Below are 22,886 nucleotides of genomic sequence, written 5' to 3' on the forward strand. Positions count from 1 at the left end.
TTTGAACATTTGAGGTTCCTTCTCCCTCCCCCTTGGTCTCTTTCCAATTTTAATGATTTATCTCTACTTCCATTGCTGAAAGTGATATCATTTAGAAATTGCTTTATGATTTTAGCAAACCACATAAAAAGAAGCATAAGGAAATACAGCCTTACCTTGTGGCTATTTGCGTTCAGTTAAAGGATATCTAGATATATTAATGTACATTGTACTGAGGGAAATAGAACGGATATTTTCAAAGTTGACAATGTAGCTCTTAAAATGTATCTTCTGGGACCTTTTCTTTCAAATCTAGCAGTCCATTAGTGGAGCGATGCAGTTATAGAGTTTGATACGTGTTAGACACGGTGGGAGCTATTTTTTAATGATTGTGCTTTATTTCTTTGGCATTCTCAGATTTGTTGTCAATAATCCCATAGTTTATTTTTGTCCTCTGGACAAGAACTCACAGCTGGTGTTGCAATGTGCTTAATTTCTCTACAGAGTCCAATCATTTAAATTCTGTTTCGGTCCATGCAGTGTCAGGAGACCAGTTAGCAATTTTTCCTCTCCTAAACAAGATAGTATACCTACAATCTGTCCTGAAACTATAAAACAGATCCAGTCTCAGACATCCTCTAGTGGAGGTGAGAGTAACTGTTCCTGCTGAGACACTTGTCTACTTTCAGTGAGCCGGCCAGGACACTGACAGTCTTATTCTCTCATGACTCTCTTTTCCCACACAGGCAAGTATTATTCCCCTGCTCTGCCCCTGCCTTTAGCATTTATCCATTCCTTCTGAGGTTGTCCTCGTTGATAGTTGTCATCAAGTCAGGTCCAAGTACACGTGGCTCTCAGTAAAACAGAATGAAACACTGGCTGGTCCTGCGCCATCCTCACAATTGTTCTTTTGTTAAACCCATCAGTTCTACCACTGTGTAGGTTCCTCTTGCCAAAGGCCCTCCTTTTCCCACTGCCCCTCTACTTTACCAAGCATTATGTCTTTCTCTAGGGCCTGGCCTCTCCTGATAACAGGTTCAAAGTACATGGTTTGTAGAAGCTCCTGGCTGTACGTCTTCCATCTACAGTCAGTTTGTTCTTCTGGAAGTTGATGGTACTTTCAAAAATTTTTACTAGCCCCATAAATCAAATGAATTGATTCATCTTCAGTCTTCCTTATCCAATAGTCACCTTTCACATGCATAGGAGATTGAAGATACCATGGCTTGGGTCAGGTGCACCTGAGCTTCTCCATATTTTAAAGAAGTCTTGTGAAGTGGATGTCCCAATGCTAAGCATCATTTGATCTCGTTGATGCTGCTTTCGTGAGCCTTAATCATGGTTTCAAGCAAGATGAAATCCTTAACAACTTTGATCTTTTCTCCATTTATCATGATGTTTCTTCTTGGTCCAATCGTGAGAATTTTGATTTTCATTACATTGATTTGCAATCTATATAGAAAACGCCAATCCTTGTACTTCATCAGCAGGTGCTTCATGTCAAACCTATTGCCAGAAGATGAGCAGCTCTGGTGTCCTCCTGGGGAAGGTTAACTCACAAAGTAGGGCTGAATTTAATGGGACAGAGACAGAAATAGAGTTAGACAGAGAGAGATAGAGGGAGAGAGATGTGTGCAATTGTTTCTTATTATCTGGGATTATGCCTTATAAGCAAATGATGGTTCTTGAAAGTTGGGCTCCGTCTACATCATTAAGTTCAACTATACTTTGAGAGGCCCCCACTTCCCCAGTTGTATTGTGAAAGCCTTCCTATCTGAGATGCTCATTTTCCGGCAATATAACAGACTTTTTTTGTTTGTTTTGCTGTTCCTACTGATTGATCCAGTAGCTACAACAAGGAACTCAAGCTTCACGATCAATGTTGGGTGGCCCAGAACTGAGCAGTGGCACCTTCTATTGTAAAGAGGGTCACGATAGAATTGAATAGACAGCCCCTAAAAACAGCAGCTATGCACACACACACACACAGGAGAAGGCTTCAAAAACTCATGGAAGAATGGCACCCCCCACCCCCTTCGGAACATGTCAAATTTACTGCCACCAAGTAGATTCCAAATCATAGTGACCCGAGAGGAAAAGGTAGAACTCTCCCCTTGGGTTTCTGAGATTTTAAATATTTAAAGGAATAGACAGCCTTCTCTTCCTCGCATGCAGTGAATGGTGTGTTTGATCGTGCAGCATACTATGTGCCTCACTATGACGTCAGGGTTTCTCAACACCCTCATGTAGTATATAGAAATAGTACATCCCTTGATAGCACCAATACAAATGGGTATAGTAATTTAACCAGTGCTGCTTATGAATTTGTAAACAGAAAGTTTGGTCTGAAATTAATGTGTTTGTGCATCTCAAGAAGCATTTGTGACAGCTAATCAAAATGATGGTATCCCAATATGCAAATCTGGATCACACAGATTGACAGGAACACTTGGGAGGCCAGGAGGATGTTTAAATACTTAAGTGACTGGGAAGAATCTCATCTCTGGAAACTGAACTTTCGGACATTTTAAGTTTAAAAGGAGGGGGTGTTTTAAAGTCCGGGATAAAGAGCCGATTTTATTAGCAAGCATAAGAGATCCTGCTGCTGAAATATTACAAGATATATTGGTCAATTTTAGTTGTACCCTATCAATACACATCAACATAATAAGGGAACTGTAACAGAAGACTAACCCCTGCCGAGTGACATTCAAGTAATTATTTATTGAGTACCCTTTATGTGAAAGAAATTTTGAAGGAAGGCAAAACAATATTGATTCATATATAGACTTTGATAATAGTAAAATTATAAATGAAACCTACTGCTACTAACTCTTACTATTAAGTTCATTCTGATGAATGGTAACCCCATGCATTCCACACTGTAACTGTGTTATAAACTCTTGCCTTAGCTGTGAACTTTATGAAAGTAGTCCACAAAGTCTCTGTATTTTGATGCAGTTGGATGAGTTCGAACTATCAACCTTTAGGTTAGCTGCCAATTACAAACTGCTTGAGCCACCCAGGGGACCTTATTGCTACTAGAAGACTGAAAAAGAAAGCAACATGACACTATGCTAATTTATCTCTCTTGCGTAAATTGAGGCTCTGCCTACTTGATTTTTTCCACTGACACAATGAAAAATGAAAGAGAAAAACAAATTGCCCTCATTAGAGATAGAAATCTACACCGGGCAGTCTCAAGCATTTCTGTTGCTATGAATTATTTGGCAACGTTACTTTAGTGATCTATTAGGTTATGCTTGGAATTTCAAGCCAAAGTCTAAATTCATACTTATATTATCTAACAACCATCCACTCAAATAGTTGTCTAACTATTTACAATCTTCAATGAAGAAATGCTTTTAATAGTATCTAAAATATATGTAAAATGTGAAACTGAATATAACCCCCCAAGAAGTAATTTATATAGTTTATAAAATAGATTAAATAAGTAGCCAGATTAGAATTCACCCAGCAAGATTCTTCAGGGTTTTTTCCTTCAAATTCTTCATATTATTGATCAAAGAAATAATGAGACACGTACTACGAGTTAAAAACATCCTATCTGAACTCCATACCACATACATGCATCCTTTCAAGGCAACAAAACAAAGAGAACATGGCAGGATGCTGGCTCAGCTTTAAATGCACAGGTCTGGCCAGTAGACTGAGAAGCCAGATGAAACGGTCTCACACTATCCAATTCCACAGATTCCCAGCTGCTAGAAATACAGGAAAATGTCTTCCTTATGCAGTGTTTCTGTAGCAAACATGCCACAAAGCGGTGGATTTAAAGAACAAAAGTCAATTTTCTTATAATTCTGAAGAATAATAAGCAAAAGCAAATCCTTCCAGGTTGCTAGCCCTAATGATGCTTGTTTCTTGGAAGTTCTGTGACTTAGACAATCTTCACATGGTCTTTCTCTCTCTCTTGCTCACTCTCGCTCTCTCTCTCTCTCTCTCTTTCTGTGTATGTGTGTGTTTATCCTGGTCTTGTAATAAAACAGCTATTTCTAAATGAGATAATATCCACAGTCACATAAGCCAGAAATTCAGTGCATAGTTTATGAGAGCACAGTTTAATCCATGTTCTCTTTATTAATGTAGCTTCCCTATGATACATTTCACCATATACATTTTATATGGATGACCCCCACAGCCAGTTATAAACAGCCAGTTATAAAATCTCAATAGTTCTTAAAGCTACAATTGTGAAATAGTAATGATTGATGCTTTTAAAGAGACTCTAAATTTCAGTTTTGGAACAGCCATGATGGTGATATTTCTAATGTCTCTACGTGAGTCAGCAATATGAATCTGTATGGCGATACCTCTGCTTCCTACATTTCGTTTTCTGGAAAATACGTTGGCGCCTACGACAGCATAGTGAGGCTTGACTGTCGACCTACTTTTAAATAGTGAGGCATCATAGTGGCTGTAGGTACACAAAAATGAGAATTCGATTGTTGTAAATAACAGAAACATGCCAATTATCTAAGAAAAACTGTGATAAGGAAGAGAAATCCCCCAATTTTGGGGAAATTTACCTAAATCCATACCTGTTAAGTAGAACTTTCACACTTTGGCCGTTCCTCCAGTAAAGGTCTTACAGACAGACTTCGCTGGGTTAGTGTGTCAGTGTTAAAATATCAGGCTCAGAAGTGATCACAGTACCTCTCTCATCTCAATGAAAAGATGATGCAGAAAAACCTCAATCCATGAAGAATGACCCTGACATAGATATGCCTCAGACACGTCTATTTGACAGCTCTGTATCCTTATCTCTGGACTCTGAATGTATACAGTAAGCCCCACCTTATGAACTTCCACTTAGAGATAACTTCAGGTCCATTCTCATTCATAGTGGCCCTATAGAAAGTTCCAAGACTGTAAATCTTCATGGGAGCAGATAGCCCCACTTTGTCTTCCTGGAGTGGTTGGTAGGTTTGAACCACAAATCCTGTAGTTAGCAATCCAAAGCTTACCTGACAGAGCCACCAGGACTACTTACAGACAATTTGTACTTTCCCTTTAGTGTTATTGAACCCACATCTATTGAGAGAAATTCTTCATCAGAATCATCTTCATTGGCTGCATATGCCTCTTTTAAAGATGAACAGATTAAGTCTTTTCTTGCACTAAAACAAAAGAAAACCCACTGCCATTGAGTCCAGGCCAACTCCTAGTGACCCAACTGGACAGGGTAGAACTGCTCCCGTGAGTTATGGAGTTTGTAATTCTTTACACGAGTAGAAAGCCCTGCATTTCTCCCTTCTTGCATTAAAGGAAAGCTAAATAACACTCTTTAGAAATTGTTATGGCTTACCTACAATTTCAACTTAAAAACATATTTACTATCAGATCATCTTCACAATTCAGAGATTTCCTGTGTATGTATATTTTCATATATTACTTCAAAGCTTACCACCTACAATCTCTATTTTATGATTTCCTATTAGTTCATGGTCTTAATTATTGCTATCAAAATCTCTTTAAATCCTAATCCACCAAAATAAATTATTGCAATGTTAATTTGGCTTCCAGCTCTTCTATGAATTCTTTTTCCACCCAATCAATTGTAAGTTAGGCTTAATAACCATAATTAGGTGCATATTATTCGTGATTGACCTTTATTTAACCTTGATAATTCTTATAAGCAGATGTTCCATCTGCTATCGTTTCCCTTTATTCAGCATGCGTTAATAGTTCTTGTCCACTTGGATAGCAATGCAAGAATGTTGGCAACACTTTGATTAAATTTAAAGTAGTCTTTGTCTGGACTAGAGCGCTTTTGCTGCTCTTGCTGCCTCATTTTTCAGTTTTGTCAAGATTTTTAAAAAAATCAAAACTGAGACAGCTATATGTGTGCAATGTGTATCATTACATCTCTATCTGTATACCTACCTAAAGTGTGTATAAAGGTAGGTGATGATAGGTTGATAGATAAAGAAAGAGATACATGTCTTATCCTGTTCGTTTTAGCCCAAAGTTTTGCTGTTGAAGTCTGCAGTGAGTGTAGTTGGGCACAGCACATTTTGTTCTGTTCCTGTGAGATGCACACTCACAGTTGTCAAGAGCTCATTATTCTGCAGTGCTAAGACTTTGCAGGTGGACAGCGGTGCACTTCCTGAATCTTCTTTCCTTTTCGAGGAAGAAAAACCTTCAACTAAAAAAATACATAAATAAAAAAGAACATTTTTATTTTTCTTAGTTTGAGAACATTTTATTTAAGAACTTAAAATGGACTGGCAGCACAGTTTGGGTTCTCCATGTTACTAACCATGTTGTCAATGACCATTGCATTTCCAATAATGATGCTGAGAAAAAACAACCTGCCAGATAAATATAGGAAAGTTTACATCAAGCCCAAGCCATTAAAGAGAATCTCTATCTACCATTACCTCTTATAGCTTGCCACATATTTTGTGTGTGTGTTTCCTAGTACTCAAAGATCAGTGTCTTGCAACAAAGAGTGGCTACCATTGAACCTTGGTTCCTATACTTCCCTCTGACTGGAGAATCGTTGCAGATAGAGAACTTACATTCTCCGTGATGCAATATTGCACAACTTACAGGTTCCTTTCTTTCAAGTTCAGGTTTTCCTGGAAACTCCATAATGGTTATGCTATTCCCATGATGCATGTTTTTCTCTTTTTCTTGCTCTATTCAGAATAGCCAGTTGTTCTGTATAGCTAGTTAGGCATAAACATATATCTAAGGCTAACTTATATTAGAGCATGTTAGAGGTGCTCTATGGCTTCAGGAGTCTGTGCAGCCAGAGAGTGGGACTTACCGAACAGAAGCCTTTCCATTCTTAGTGAGCTTGAGTTCAAGCACCTTGATGGTGATGTAGTAAGTATTAATATATATTAATTCCCTTTCCATATGCATGGTAGGTTTTTAAACAAATCCCTTTCTTTCTGTGTACAACTCTTTACTTATTCCTGACTTTTATTATCTATATTACCTGGGATATTTACTAACAAAATTAATTTCTATTGGATTCATTTATCAATGCATAATATAGAAATAATCAATTTACCAATGATATTATCTCAAGGAAATGTAGTTGTAGGATATTGGTTCATGGCTATCATAAACACATTAAATGAGATAGAATTTTAATTTTCAAAGTTGAGGGAATTGATTTGAGTAAAATAACACCTAAATGTAAGTATCTGATAATTCATTCACCTTTTTTTCATTGTGAAAAGTAATTAACTCAAAGGTGTTGTGACAGGTTGGGAAGATGACTTGGAAATGGACTTATTGTGCAGGATGCTGACTGGGAAACATACTCTGGGAATCCATACAGGTGGACAATGGTGGGAGGAAGAACGGTTGATCAGAGATAAAATTCGAGCACCATCCAGTTTTAATGCCACCTTGCTTGATCTCACAGACATTTCTGGATCTATGCTGGTCCTTCCAAAGAGTATGGGTTGAGCAGAATTAGACCAGCTTTAATACTTACTCTTGCAGCAATTGAGTCATTGATTTGGAGTCACATGTAGGAAAGTGACCTTTGCCCATGTAGTATCTGCAAATGAGGTAACAAGCCATCCATTGAGAGTCTCTAAGCCCCACTTACAAGTGCATCTGCCTGGGTCCCTTTGCACAGTCATTCTGCACACAATAATAGTTGAGATCGTATGTGTGCCTGATGGCTCATTGCTGACTGGAAGTGAGTTATTGGAGGCAGTGAGGCATTTGATGATTTTGATCAGGGTTCTAGACTATGATGGAGTTGAAACCTAACCATTCCCCAGCTTTGAGAACTTGAGTCACTTGTCCTTTGAGACTCAAGCTATTTCTTGTTAAATGAATGCTTATAATAAAAGCTATTTTTCCTATCAAGTAAGGGAGAAGAAATTTGGGTGTTGTAATCATTAAGCTAGGCTGATAACCTAGCTCAAAATCACCAGCTACTCTGAAGGTGAAGGAGAAAAATGAGGTAGTGTGCCTCTTTAAAGAGGAAGATCCTTGGAAAGCCATCATGGACAGTTTCACTTTATTTTGCCAAGTAGCTGTGAATCAAAACCAACTGAAAAGGGTGAAGGTCCATAAATTAAGGGACTTAATATCATCACCCTCCAAAGGTTGTTGGGATCTAACAAAATAACTGGTGCAGGCATTTCATATAGTATAGTGTCCCGGTGGTACCGTCTGGTAAGGATTGCACTACTTACTGCAAAGTTGGAAATTCAGATCCACAAGCTACTCTTAGGAAGAAAGATAAGGATACAGATGGCAGTGGGTTGGGGTTTTATGGGGAGCTTTTGATTGCAATTCAAAGTCTACACAGATAATTAGAGATATTATTCCACACAGACTTCTCCATTGAGTGTTCACTTTAGGAAGAGTGTCCCAAATCAGAGGCACACCTAAAGGAGATGATTGGTCGATCTGCTGTCTCTGTAGATACATAATGCCTTTGACAGTGGTTCGGACACGTTGCTTGTACATCATCAGCACCTGGATATCTGGATAGTTTGCTGAAAATCCATCTTGTACATTCTGAATGATCAGGTTTGGGATCAGGCCCGGTGGTTCACCCCAAAGTTTGGAAGGTACTAGCGTAAAGCCATCCGTACCCTTTGAACTATTTTGACAAACAGGTTTATGTGTAAGACGTTGATTGCTTCCTCCATTATTTTTCCTCTCCTTTAGCTTATGCTGTATTATTTGTTCAAATCAGAATCTCCAGTGAAGAATTGATACTAGGGACTTCTCAGTCATTGCCCCTCCGTGTGCTCCTGTCCATCTCATGAAGGGAAGAGACTAAACAGAGAAAACGACCTCGCATACCCATTTTACCCACTAAAGGAAATGTGCATCTTAATGGCGGCGTTACTAAGTACATTTTGTTTTGCTTATGTCTATCATAGATAACACAGCCAACATTCTGACAAGGCGGAGGAGATTTAGTCGAACTATTCAGGATGTGTATTATCTCCCCATTATGATCTCTGATGGTGGAATCCCCTCTCTCAGCAGCAGCAGCACCCTCACCATCAGGGTTTGTGCATGCGAGAGAGATGGGCGTGTGCGGACCTGCCATGCGGAAGCCTTCCTCTCCTCGGCGGGCTTGAGTACAGGAGCCTTAGTCGCTATTCTTCTGTGTGTTGTCATTCTCCTGGGTAAGTCATTTGCCCTCTTAATGCCGACCAGTGGGGATGCTTCATATGCCCTCAAAGACCCATGGTGCACTGTGAAGGGGGCAGTGCAGTGGGTGGGTAGGGAGAGTCATTTTGGTGTACCACTCTTCCTGATGTGATTGAACTATTCAATTGTAATGATATGTAAATGATATGTCAATAAAACTGTTAAAAAATAAATTCTTGAAAAACAATTGAGACTGAATCGTGGATATATATATAGATCTGTATATATATATACATGTACACACACACACATATATACACATACACACAAAGTCACATATTAACTGAAAATTTTAATACTATAGTTAAGCTAGAAACAATTTGATGTAATTATCATGCAAACTGGCGGATAATGAAACTTGAAAGAAAGCTTTTAAGGAAACTTTAATATGTAAGAAGATTCAACATTAAATTCTCTGAATCTCAAGATCCCATATCTAAAATATATGTATATACAGACTTACAAATTAATTTAAAAAATCAAATGAGGGAATCAAAAAATGGACAAAAGACTGGAATGGATATTTCACCAAATAGGATATTCAAATGGATACGTATATATGAATATATAAAAGATGCTCAATATTTTTAATCATCAGAGATATAAAAATCAATACCAAATGCTATGCCAGTTTATGTCTATTAAGATGGCTAAGATAATAATAATAATAACAGTAACAAAAAGTAAAGAGAAAACAGAAGCGAAGTGTTGACAAGGATGCATAGAATTTAGAACCCTTATCTATTCTTCCTGAGAACATACAGTAGTTACTTTGTTGCGGAAAATAGTTTGGCTATCCTTTAGAAATTAAATATGGAACCAGGAATCCTAACTTTGGGTGTATATTCAAGGGACTGGTATGAGCACCAGATATCTACAATACCCTAAAAGTACAAACTATAGCAATGGTTAAATAGGTAAATACAATGTGCTGTATACAGCCAATTGAATACTACGTATTAAAATGGAATAAAATCCTGATACATGTTTTATCATGGATGCAATTGGAGACAATATCCTAAGTAAAATAAGCCAATCACAAAACAACAAATATTAGAACCTTGGGTGGTACTGTGGTAACACTGGCCTGCTCACCATAAAGTCAGCAATTTGAAACCATCAGTTGCTCTGAGAGAGAAAGGCAGGGTTTCCTACTCCCAAAAAGACTTACCGTCACATAAATTCACAGGGCAGCTCTACCCAGTCCTCTCTAGTCCCTATGAGTCGATATGCACTCACTGACTATGGGATGAGTTTGAGAAAGAGAGAATGAGAGAGCAGTCAGGTGAAAAGTGGAGCATTTCTGTTTATGGTGTGGAAAAACGGGCTTTCACTTGGGGTTAATGTTGTGCAATGTGACTTGAGCAGTTGTCTCACTGGGCTGAATAGCTAAAAAGGAGTTGTATTGGTAAAGATTGAGTTAGGTATAGTTTTAGAACACAGACCACAAACTATCAATAGCAGGCAACGGCTGATGCTATTACAGCCAGATACACTGTGTTTTTGTTTTGTTTTGTTTTGTTTTTTAAGTTTGGAAATTTAGGGGCATAGATACAAAGGGCAGCACAGTCATTTTGCCTAATGATCATTCTTGGTGTTTTTCTTTGTGTTTGAATGATATGTTGTGTTCTAGAACACATGCTGTTGGTCCTCCAGGGGACAACAGTGTATCACTGTTAGATTGGAGCAGCGGAGGAGGTGGGGCAAAACACGGAGGAGGAGCGTGCACGTCTAGATGAGTCAGCTACCCATTTGCCCTGGTGCCAGCAAGCTAGAGGGTCCGCTGCTGCCAATGCAGAGTGTTCTCGCAGACGTTCTGTCCAAGAGTCTTGAAGAAAGTAATGGGGAGAAATGTGCAACAGAACAGCAATCTCCGACAGGGTCCCGACTTTCTGCGGCACAGATAGATGAGCCCTCCTCTTTGATATTCTGAGATAATCACTTCAACAGGGACCTTACATTGAGGCCAGACTGAAGTCATCCTTCCACCCAATTATAGTTTAGCTTGATTGGTAATGAGCATTAACCTTGAACATTGTGAGCTACAGGTGAATAAAATCACAGTAGCAGCTCATGATGTGAAGGGGAAAATTTAGGGGCAATCAGTTTAAATGAATCATGATGGAGTAATTTAGAAAAAGATAGTGAGACAGGTTGAGGACTTTGAGGGGTGTGATTAATGTAATGAGATTGTACACCTTGGTGTTGAATTGGTACATTTTGCTGTGAATACTTTCACCAGAAATGTAAGAAAAAATTATATTAAAAAATTTTTTAAATTGCCTTTGAAAGATTTAAAAAAATGTATTTCCAAAGGCACAAGTAGCATTCTGCAAATAGTAATCTTAAAACCAATTTATAAAATGTCTTAGAGACATTTCTATTATGGTAGCAGTCCAAACTATTTAGTTAATTATCAATGCTAGTTGAACCTTAAAAACTACATATAACGTTTTTAGCCTTAGAGCTATTCCATTTTATGAAATAAAGACCAATTGAATTAAAACAAAGAGAGTTTTTTCTTTGAGATTTTCATTGTAATTCCTTTTATTAAATAACTTTACATTATCTGTATGATCGCCCAATTTTGATCACAGTCACATTTGAAGCTTGTATTTCCATAAACTCTTTGGAGTTGTATTTAACGCAAGGTAGAAAATCCAGATTTTTATAATGAGAAAATATATTTGGAAACCACCCATGCATCTAGTTCTTGCAAGTGAAATGACACATGTTTATGGTGTGTCCGTGTAGCTTCTCTCCCTTTGAGTAGTCTTCACTTTTGCTTCTTTCTTGCTACTCCACATATATGATAAAAGTATGCTCTGCTTAGAGTGGGGTATTCTTAATGTTAGTTACTTTGGTACTGGTATACTACACCCGGGAAAACCTCATGAACTCACTGCCATCAGTTCAAGCCTGACTCACAGTGAGCTTCTAGGACAGAATAGGTCTGCCCTGTGCGTTTCTGAGCCTCTACATCTTCACAGGAGCAAACACTCTCCTTTTGCTCCTTGGGGAGGTCAGTTTAAAACACTGACCTTGCGGTTAGCAGCCCAACGTGTACGTCACTACACCGCCAAGGCTGAAAATGGTGAAAAGGAGAATGATTACGTAGGCCAGAGAACAGTTTAGAGCTTCTGGAACATACTCAGGAGAGTAGGTTTTGTTCTGGGATTATGAAGATTTTACAAAAACAAGAATCTTAAAAATGTTATTGTGGAAAAAAATAGATGACTGTGAATGAAATGAAGAACTTCTCCCATGGTGGCAAGAGAACATGCAGGCAAATCAACTAGAAAACCAAACCAATTTCCATGCTCAGAAATGGCATACCTTAGGCATGCTGCAAGTGTAGCTGAAATAAATGAACAATGCCAAGAGCTATCAGTTGAAATAAAAACTGATCTTTTATAAATTAGACATGCAGGTAATTCAGAAGGAGGTCAAAGAAGAATTTTCATATATACATTGCTGAATGTAGATCCCTGTCTTCTGAGATGTATGGCCATCAGAAATATACTATTTTTAGTTCATTAGGGACAGTACAAACAGAAGATAGACCAGGCCTGAGTTGTGAGGAACTTCACTTTGATAGCACAGTAAAGAAGTCAGGGAAGAAAAAGGAAATGAAACAGAAGATCATAAATGATCATATGCCATAGTCCAGAGAGAAGTAAGTGTACAGAAGATAACAATGTGAAGACGTACATTGAGCCCATGAAATATCAAGTACGTTTAGCAAAACGGGGGCCTGGAACGCTACTAAAATCTGTTGAAGCACACAATAGACTTACAATGTAGATGCATGGTCGAGAAATAAACCAGGGAAATCCAGTGCGTTACATTAAATTAATTAATCAATTGATTAATTTATTGATCATCAGAAACTACTCTTGTCTTCTTTCAATATTAATAATTTTGCATTTACTTTAAAAATAAAAACAAAACAAACAATAAAACACTCTTCCAGGGTCTTAGCTAGAGGTAAATGTAATTAAACCAGAGAATTTAACATCGAATCGTCATGCTAAAAGATAGTTTAGTGGGAGAATGCATTTTATCCTTTGATTTTTGCTTTTGCTTCTTACTTAAAACTGTTTTCATATGCTAAAGCTTGAACATTTGAAAAGTAATTGGATTGCTTTATAGACAAGCAACATAGTACTGTGGGGGGGGATGTTTCCTTTCAATTAATTTTCTGGATATACTGTTCTCTCTGATTTAATTACAGAAAATTTCTAAATTTATGCTATCTCTTAAACTCAAATGAGCTTTGACAGTTCTGTCTAAAGGTCATAGATTTCTTGATCTTAGGCTTAACACAAATTAATTATAATATAATTTATACTTATAGAAAAGTCTAAAGGAATTTATTATATTCAGACATCATTTAAACAACAGACTCACCGATGTAGTTTTTTTTTTCATTAATTACAAAAACCAACTTGTGTTATTTGTAATTAAAACAATAACTGCTGAAATTTTAATGAACTTCCTGATAATTTTCTAGAAAGGAACAGCAGCAATCTCAGAAGCAATAAACCCTTACTGTAGAACTTGTAATTTTGAAATAAGCTTTGTGTTTTGGGACAATAATAGCCCAAAGCCACCGAAACCACAGTTTTCCAGTGTGACTTTAGGCAACCCATTGAGAGTTTCTCATCTTTAACCTCTGAAAGGACATTTTAGCTATAAGGTCTATAAAGCTGGCATATGATTCAATAATTTACAATGAGTTATCCCTGCTATGTTTATAATGATGATCTAAATATTGTGCTTGAAAAAGAAAGGCACTAACATGTCAATGAGAGGTTTCTATCGTGTGTATTGGGGTGTTTTCTACCAAGATTACAAAATGTCGTTTTTATTTTATATGAAAATGGAAGATACTTTGTAGTGTGTCTTCATTAATCAATCAGGAGACCCATAGATGCACTGGTCTAATAAACCAGAGGTTAGAGGTTCAAACTCACCCAGAAGCACCCTGGAAAACAAGTCAGGCCATCTGCTTTCAAAAGGAAACAGCCCGCTAAAGCCCTACAAAGTGCACGTCCTTTCTACACCCGCAGAAACACCAGGAGTTGGAAGTCAATGGATGGCCATGGATCTTGAATTCATTGTCACTCAGCCTTTGACACTGGTGTAGAAGACAGCTAGAGTTCTGTATCTATCCCAGATACTGACTTTTCTTTTTCACCCTACTCCTTGACTTGCCAATAAGACAAGAGGAGTTGGCAGAAGAGACTCTAATCATGCTTGGCATATGAAGCTTAAGCCAGGACATGAATCACCCTTCTGCAACTTATTTTTTCCCCACACACCCACGTACACAGGTGAGCAGGCTAAGAGACCTGGATCACTACCTCCTCTAGAGTGTAAATGTCTTGGTCATGTGGATCAGGGTGGATTGGATGTGAAGGCAGTGATACACTAGGAACAGAAGGTGGCAGGACTGAGATGGTAACTGTCAAGCTACTTGCGAATCAATCGCTTTTGGTTTGAAAAGTAAAGTCAATTCCGATGAGAGGTGCCATAACCAGGCATGGATAAGGCCACTTGCAAGGGGTAATGACAAGAAACTCATATCCTTCGGACATTTCAATTCCACTGATATTTCCATTTCACGCTCATATAGATAGATCATTATTATCTTTTCCTTAACGTGTACTTTTGTCTTGGTATTTTCCGGAAATACCTGAGTTTGGTGTTCAAGTAGTTAAAGATCTGTAGTAAAATTGTTGCTGCTGTTAGTTGCTGGTGAGTCGGTTCTGAGTCATAGTGAGTGCACAACAGTGCAAAACACCGCCTGCTCCTGAGACACACACACACACACACACACATATACACACACACACACCTGCCCACTGGTCCTTTGTCTATTGTGTCCACGGTGGCAGCCACTGTGTCAATTGATCTTGTTAAGAGGCTTCTTTCTTTTCCCTGCCTCTACCTTACCAAGTAATATACAGACAGCAATATTGGGTTTTCCATATCTTAATAACAATAAACTGCATATGTGTGTGTGTATATATATATATATAAATATATATTCCTAGGAAGGTTATTTCTCTGCATGAGGATTCTCTTCATATAATGCTTTGTTAGCACTTTCCCTGAGCCCATTATTTAGGTCATCCACACAAGAGTTATGTTTGGAAAGTCTACTGTGCACCAGCTGCTCCAGAAACACCGCTAACGGAAATGAAAAGCAGGGCGTCGAAGCACCATGTCAGCCAGGTTTTCCCATTCTCCCATTTGCCTTTTACTACAAGGACCATATGTTCAGGATTGCCTTGATGCCCTGATGTAATTACAAACAACATCACCCTTTGCCCTCAAAATTGTCTTCGAGTGTAAGGCTCATTATAGATTTACCCTGTCCTGAAGGAGATAACAATCTATCACTGGTTAAAGGCAAGTAGCCCTCCGTATCTGGGAGAGCCATAGGCATAAGCTTTTAAAAGTCAAACTTTACTGAGATGCATATTTTGAATCATTATATATCAGCCCTATCTCCTTAACTTTGGGACTAAGATGATGAAGAAATATCATCATCATTATACCTGTCCTTTAGCCTATGTATTCTAGTTGGCAAATATGGGACACAAAGGGGGATTGAAATAATGCACACATGTTGATAAGGGATATAAATGACATCCAGACTTCTAAACTAGTATTGATCACTTCCTCTTTTTTTGCTGTCCTTCTACTTGACCTAGCATACCGTCTTTCACAGGAACGGTCTCTTCTGACTTGTCCAAAGCATGTGAGAGGACGTGTTGTCAATCATGCCTGTGAGGAGCATATTGACTCTACTTCTAAATTAGATTTGTTTGCTTTCTCAGCAGTCCATGGCACTTTTAATATTATTCAACAACATCATAATTCAAATGCATAATTTAGCACCAAATTCAAAAGCTCTTGAAATGAGTCACCAACAATTTCAAATATGAATTTCTTGAAGGAGGCAAAAAAATGATTACTATCATACATTAGACAGTCTGGTGGAGTAGATGTTTTAATCTAGAAAATGCCTTCCATTGAATCACAAGGAGGAGTAAAAAAAAAAAATACGTGCACTATCCTTTGAGGTATTAAAGTGTCTGGTATGGAGACCTGACCACAATGCCAACAGTTATTCTGGAAACTTGCTGATAACAGGGGCTGGGAATTGCTGATGTCAACAGTCAAAACAATATCCTAATCACTATTTCTAACTTCATCTTCTCTCCTGTTTTTCCTCAGCAATTGTAGTGCTCTTTATCACCCTGCGGCGGAGTAAAAAGGAACCCCTGATCATTTCCGAGGGAGATGTGAGGGAGAATGTGGTCACCTATGACGACGAGGGAGGAGGAGAAGAAGACACCGAGGCCTTTGACATAACAGCCTTGAGGAATCCTTCCGCGGCCGAGGAGCTTAAGTACCGACGAGACATCAGGCCTGACGTGAAACTCACCCCCAGGCATCAGACCTTGTCCACTCTGGAAAGTATAGATGTTCAGGATTTTATTAAGCAAAGACTGGCGGAAGCAGACCTTGATCCCAGTGTCCCGCCTTATGACTCACTTCAGACCTATGCTTATGAGGGTCAGAGATCGGAAGCTGGGTCCATCAGCTCTCTGGATTCAGCCACGACACAATCGGACCAGGATTATCAGTACCTTGGAGACTGGGGGCCTGAGTTTAAGAAATTAGCAGAACTCTATGGAGAAATAGAATCTGAAAGAACAACTTAGGGGCTCAGTGCCTGAGATCCTGTAGAATTTGCTTCCTGCGCAAGTGATGCTACCACCTTGGCAATGTCAAGGAAGAAGTGGGGAGACAGTACTTGGAACTGAGCAGACTGTACACAGCAACTGTAGAAAGAAGTACCCTTTTCGTGATTGAACCTGGGTCATTGCACTGGAAGAAAGTCAAATTAAACACACACACACACCACACCGCACAGACGGGGAAGTCTATCGTTTCTTGTGTATAGTTTCAATTGCTCAATAAAGTCTGTGGTACTGTTGAATTAAGATACCTGAATTAAGCCAAACGATGACATTTGTTTCAATATTTTGTGATTATTTTTTAAAGCAGCACTAAAAAAAAAGGCTCATTATCTCCGATGTCTTATGATTTATAAGGGTGGTCAACCGCAAAATGAAACTTGTAAGGGAAAACACCTCTCTTTCCACTTTTCTGGGTGGACATGGAAGCCCCGCATTCTGTTACTATGACAGATCTCATTAGCCTTGTCTTGTGTTTAAATGACATGAGGTGTTTCCCATAGCCCAGGCCACTCTCTCATGGACCTGTATGTACAATTTCCCTTTGCCCTCCCCACTTCTTTTCTCCACACAAAATTGATGGAGCATGGGGATTTGCTGCCTGCACTGTAATGTATGCAATTTCTGTGCACCAGCCGTGCACCATTCTAAAATACAGAGACCACGGTCTCTGTCCCACCCCACCCCATTTAGTTCCACAGGAGAAATCTACTTTTATTGTTTGTTAAGGGATAGAGTGAATGGTTTAAGATTTACTCAGAGGTACTGCTCTGTCAGGGAAAGATTTAATTTTAGAAAAAGCTGCACACACCACCCTCCATACCAAGCACTGAGGAACTCATTTATTTCACTGGTTTGTGTACATTGGAATCAGCAGTTTGGATCATTATCCAGCAGTAACTGTGATCAATGTGCTGATTGGTTTATAATTAAGCCGAATTGACTTGTTGATATCACAGACCGTCTTCATAAATATGAACCTAACACAATAACGATGTAGTCTAAGAGACTACCTTCTAGTTTACATACACTTTATATACCTTTAAAGACTCTGGGTGGAGCAACAGTTAAGTGTTGAGCTACTAACTAATGTTGGCAGCTCAAATCCACCCAGAGGTGCCTTGGGAGAAAGGCCTGGCAACCTACTTCCAAAAGACCACAGCCATCGACTACCCTAGAGAGTGCGCTTCTACTGGAAAAGTAGGGTCACATGAGCCCAAACTGAACTGATGGCAACTCTCTTTCTTGTGGTTTGGTCTTGGCTTTCATCAGCTCATGGGAGGCTCACTGTTCCTTCCACAGGTTTAAGCTTTCAGGTCTTTATTTACTCATTGTCCTTTATATGTTTGTGAAAATGTATAGGACATGGAGGAGTTCTGTATCTGTATTCTTGAACACATCCCCGGATCACTCTGTGTTTCAGGATCCCAAACTGCAAAACGGAAATGACGTGCCGTCCCTGCCTACCTCACAGGGTTGTTGTGAGGACGAACACAGCCTCTGCAAACACACTTGCCGACTGCGGAGTGCTCTGTTCGAGAAAGCCTGGCAGGCACGCTCTAATTTTCTAATTTTATTGGCTTAAGATATATATTTAAATACATTTTGCATAAGATATTATATTATTCATAAAGCCTTCAACAGCAAAGCTACTGTTCAGTCTAAGCATGTAAAACAGAAGTCTACTTATTTTAATATTTTTCTAAATGAGCTAATTTTCTTAGAACTTCTTGTTTTATTGTTTCAAAATTGTTTTAGATAACCTTTGTGTTGTGACAGCTGTTGGACTTGAAATAATTCATAAAACTCTAGTCTTATTTCCTTAAAAAACCCCACAAGTATGTAAATCAGATACATTGCCGTATTAAAACGAAGGAAGTAAGAATAATTTAGAGGGAATTTCCCCCTTTGCTCTTAGTTGAACATAGTCTAAAACACCCCAAAGTCCAAGGCATTTTCTTTTGGAGTCTACCTGTTTGCAAAATTTCAAACATTGCATTGGTTCACAATTACCCTGTGCTAGAATCTCATAGTTTTGAGATATGGGAAGTAGGTGCATTTAATTTGAATAATTCTCAATTTGTGTTTTAAGCCTGAGGAATAAAATGTAATTTAAGTTGTTGCAACATTTTACCTTTCCAGATGCTGCTTTATCATTTTGCCTGTCATCGTGGCATGCGTTCTGGTGTAAGACTAAATCAAAAGAGACATTCAGGGACTTTGGGGAGTAACCGCTAGATACATATGCAATGATTATGCTAATGTCAGTTTACCTTCACCTTGAAAGGAAGGCATGCCTTTGGAGATTTCCAGTGGATTCTGGTTCTTTGACACTCCTCTTCAGACAGAATTGGAAAGTCTAGGATAGGGAAGTCCAATAGGCTTTGGGATCTAAATTTCTTATAAATTAACCAGAGTCAATTAAAAAAAAATGTTTACCTAGGAACATTGCAGATGAGAGTGTCTTAGATGAAAATGCATGTATGCTCTAACTCATTTATGTCAGAGTCAGGGTTGTCTGCCTGAGTCTACATTTTTTTTCTGATTTTGTAGGACAAAGCACTCCAAGTTCATCAAATTTCAATCACATACTATTACAATTACCACCTGTCATTAGGTCAAAATATAAAGGCAAAGTAAAGCTGTGAGAGTCTGCAAATATGTTTCCCTGCTGATTTAGTTTAATATTTTGTTAATGAAAGCACTCAAGTTCTGCTGAGTATTATTTTTATACAGACTTTGAAGTTGGGCAATGGCATTATGATTTTAAGTATTGATTGGGTTTCATAGTCTTTGCTACTTTGAATCAAGAAAGCAATGCTGAAATATAAATGCTTTGAAAATGATGTGGTCATTTAGCACTCAAATATTTTGATTTTAAAATCCCACTGTGTCTATGTTCAAAGGTGGTTCTCTTAGTGTCTAGTAAGCCAAGAGTTTGCACATCAATCATGAGAATTCATTGGATACAAATAATCAGCTATGGGATCAAATTCACTAATGTGTCTCAGCACATTTTGTAAGCCTTAGTTGACATTTATAGACATAAATAAAATATAACTTCAAAAGCTATTGACTTCATTCCAATAAAATAGTGTTCTACCTTCAGAGCCTGTTGAAAATGGTGGCTTTCAAATTGGAGGAAATATGAAGGGCTATGTCTATGCTTCCATCCGAGGTGTTTCTTAGCAGAATGTCTGAGTTCCAAACAGGCTTTCTGAAGACATTGAGAATTTGATAAATATTGCAAAAATTATTAAAGTCCTATGATCAAGATTCTTTCTAGGACCATCTCTACAACACAGATTTGAAGACGATATTGAAGAGGAAATCATAATCAATATTGTGCTCTATACAGAGCTAAGCATGACCTTCCTATATCTTAGTGCAAGAAGGAAAGATACTCTAAGTGAAATTGCATCCACTTAAACATACACGTACAAACCACATATGTATTATGTACTCATGTGTTAGATACACACTCTTTAGAAAACTTTTTGGAGAGTAAGATATTAAAAAAAAATGAATGAGTTGGGAATTGATCTGCTTCAAATATGTGAGATTCCTGAAATTCCAATTTTCCAGGACTATGTAGTTGGAAAAGAGCGCAATCTTGGTGGCTCTTTATTTTTTATGGAGCGTCATTTGGAATTTCAATGCTGGCAGTTAAGGAGTGACTTCATAGATGTGATTCCACAAACAATAAACATCACAGAAATCATAAATTTGAAACACAGGTTTGTTAGTCTAGGTACTTTAAAGAAACAAACCCACAGAAGCTCATGTATAAGAGAGAGTTTTATATAAAGATTAAGTGTACATCAAGAAAACACCACAACCTAGTGCTGCCCAAGCCCACAAGTCCAACATTAACCCATATGCCCGACTCAATCCACGAAGTCCTCCCTCATTTCACAAAACAGATGCAATGATGCCGACTGCAGGAGGAAAGCCGAGTCAGTGAACGTGTAAGCATCTCAGCACTGACAGGGGTCTCCACACGGCTGCTCCAGCACCCAGGGCTGCATCAGGGTAGGTCCATGCAGCATGAACCATGCGGCTTCTCCTTGGGGATGTCTTGCAGGAAGTTAGCCTTGCAAGCTGAAGCAGGGAACAGCTAAGGCAGAGGCACCCTGGTGTGACCATCACAAAGCAAGAGACCCAAGAACTAGAAAGGCCAGGCTTGCTGAGCCATTTGTCCCTCCGCCCTTCAATTAACCCCAGTTGTGTTTATCGGCCAGGTTGGCACAATATACTAACTAACTCAATAGGGAAGGAATTAACAACTACAATCTTCATTGATTCAGATACTTAGTGCACTTCAATTCCATTGGACATTTGAATAAAGACAACAAGAATATTTAGGCCACAATTTATTGTTGTTGTTAGATGCCGTCACACTGCTATGTGCTACAGAATTTCACACTGACTGCTCCTCACAACCAATGCTGTTTCTTGGCCCGTTGTTACAGCCACTGGGTCAGGGCACCTCATTTAGGGTCTTCCTATTATTTTTGCTGACAGCTAGTTGAAGTACACCAACTACTCTGTAGCTGAGAAATGAGTTGGTTAGTTCCCATAAACACTTTAACTCCTGGGAACCCAAAGGGTCTGTTCTACTCTGTTCAGTAGGGTAGGGTGAGTCAGAATCAACTCAGTTGTAGCTAGTTTGTTTGTTTGTTGTTTGTTTGTTTGTTTGTTTTTCCCATGGAGGCTATCTGTGAGTGAAGTTTTAGAGTCTCAGAAAACTTAAACATTAGAATTGACTCTGGACCAGGGTGGTTGGGCAGACTGACTGACTTTATTTAAAGGGTGATACTCTTTTCCAGGGATAACTCCCTCTCAATAATATGTCCAAAGTACATGAAATAAAGTTTCATCATCCTTGTTTCTAAAGTTTGTCATGTGTAATTATAGATTCACACCTACTAGTTTGATTTTTTTAACCCCTTACAGTTTACCTGAATATGCAGAGGAAACAATAGAAATTTAGTCATGATCAGTTAATTTCCTGAGCCATCCATCAGAGCTAGTTACCATAGCATGGTCATGAACAGAACACTCAAAGCCAACCCACTCCCCTAAAGTTGATTTTGGCTCATAGGAACCTTATGTAGGGTTTCAGTGACTGTAATTCTTTAAGGGATCAGCAAAGCCTCATTTCCCCCGCTCCACCCCCACTCCCCCCACTCCCGCCTCCGGCTGGAGCCACTGGGGATTGAATGGCTTACTTTGTGGTGAGAGGCCAAGTGCCGGAGGCACAATGTCACCAGGGCTCCCAATCAGCAGACTGGAACACACTAAATCAATACCTTTGGGGGAAGTCTTCAACTGCCTGTTAGGGTGCACTGCGCTTGATCTGCTCCTCAGCACCAATTGTAATATATTTCTCTTTTAATTCATAAGTAAAAGCGAGCAGAGAGAGTGGCATTTCTGTTTCGTGAGGACGCCCATGCAGTGGAGTCATCTAATGGCTTAATCGTATTGTCCAGCAACACAACTTTGGGATTAAGAAAATAGGACATAATATTTAGTGTCACCCTCCTAATTTCATCAAGGCAATGTCTGCTATGTCAAAAAACATCACATTTACTCTCAACTGTCTATTGAAATGTTCAGGATGACATTTCAAATGCCTTAGTTTAAAATAGATATATAAATAGATAGGTATACATGCTAGCATTGACCCTTAGACTAGAAAGACATCTGAGAGGATGCTCTTCAAGGCATTAAGAGGAGTCCTTTTAAAATTTTAATATCTGCATATAAAAAGCAGAGGAAAAGGCAATCAAAAGTTAAAAATAGATGATGATTTTAAAGAAGGTAACAGGAACCTATTAAAATGCTGTTGAATACGGCCAACATTGGAAGCACTCTTACAGAAAATAAAAACAATAGTATGAGACACAATTGGAGGGAACAGTTAAGTTAACTGTTCCCTCCAATTGTGTCTCATACTATTGT

At 38.6% G+C, this 22,886-nt stretch overlaps 1 protein-coding gene across 4 annotated transcripts in view; it reads left to right on the top strand.

The window, feature by feature from the left end:
- The window catches only part of CDH18 (cadherin 18), a 653,448-nt gene extending 634,393 nt beyond the window's left edge, over positions 1 to 19,055 (top strand). For 2 of the 4 annotated variants that reach the window (XM_045285189.1, XM_004698093.2), the window contains exons 11-12: positions 8,871 to 9,122; positions 16,396 to 19,055. In XM_045285189.1, coding sequence (XP_045141124.1) covers positions 8,871 to 9,122; positions 16,396 to 16,886 — 743 coding nt within the window. In that variant the 3' untranslated portion in view covers positions 16,887 to 19,055. The remainder of the gene's footprint in view (positions 1 to 8,870; positions 9,123 to 16,395) is intronic. The other 2 variants (XM_013008043.3, XM_045285190.1) reach the window with 2 other exon arrangements.
- Positions 19,056 to 22,886: the final 3,831 nt, after the last annotated feature.

Source organism: Echinops telfairi, unplaced genomic scaffold, assembly GCF_000313985.2.
Source record: "Echinops telfairi isolate 266 unplaced genomic scaffold, ASM31398v2 ScPeMD7_7469;HRSCAF=8507_1, whole genome shotgun sequence".
Classification (NCBI taxonomy): domain Eukaryota; kingdom Metazoa; phylum Chordata; class Mammalia; order Afrosoricida; family Tenrecidae; genus Echinops; species Echinops telfairi.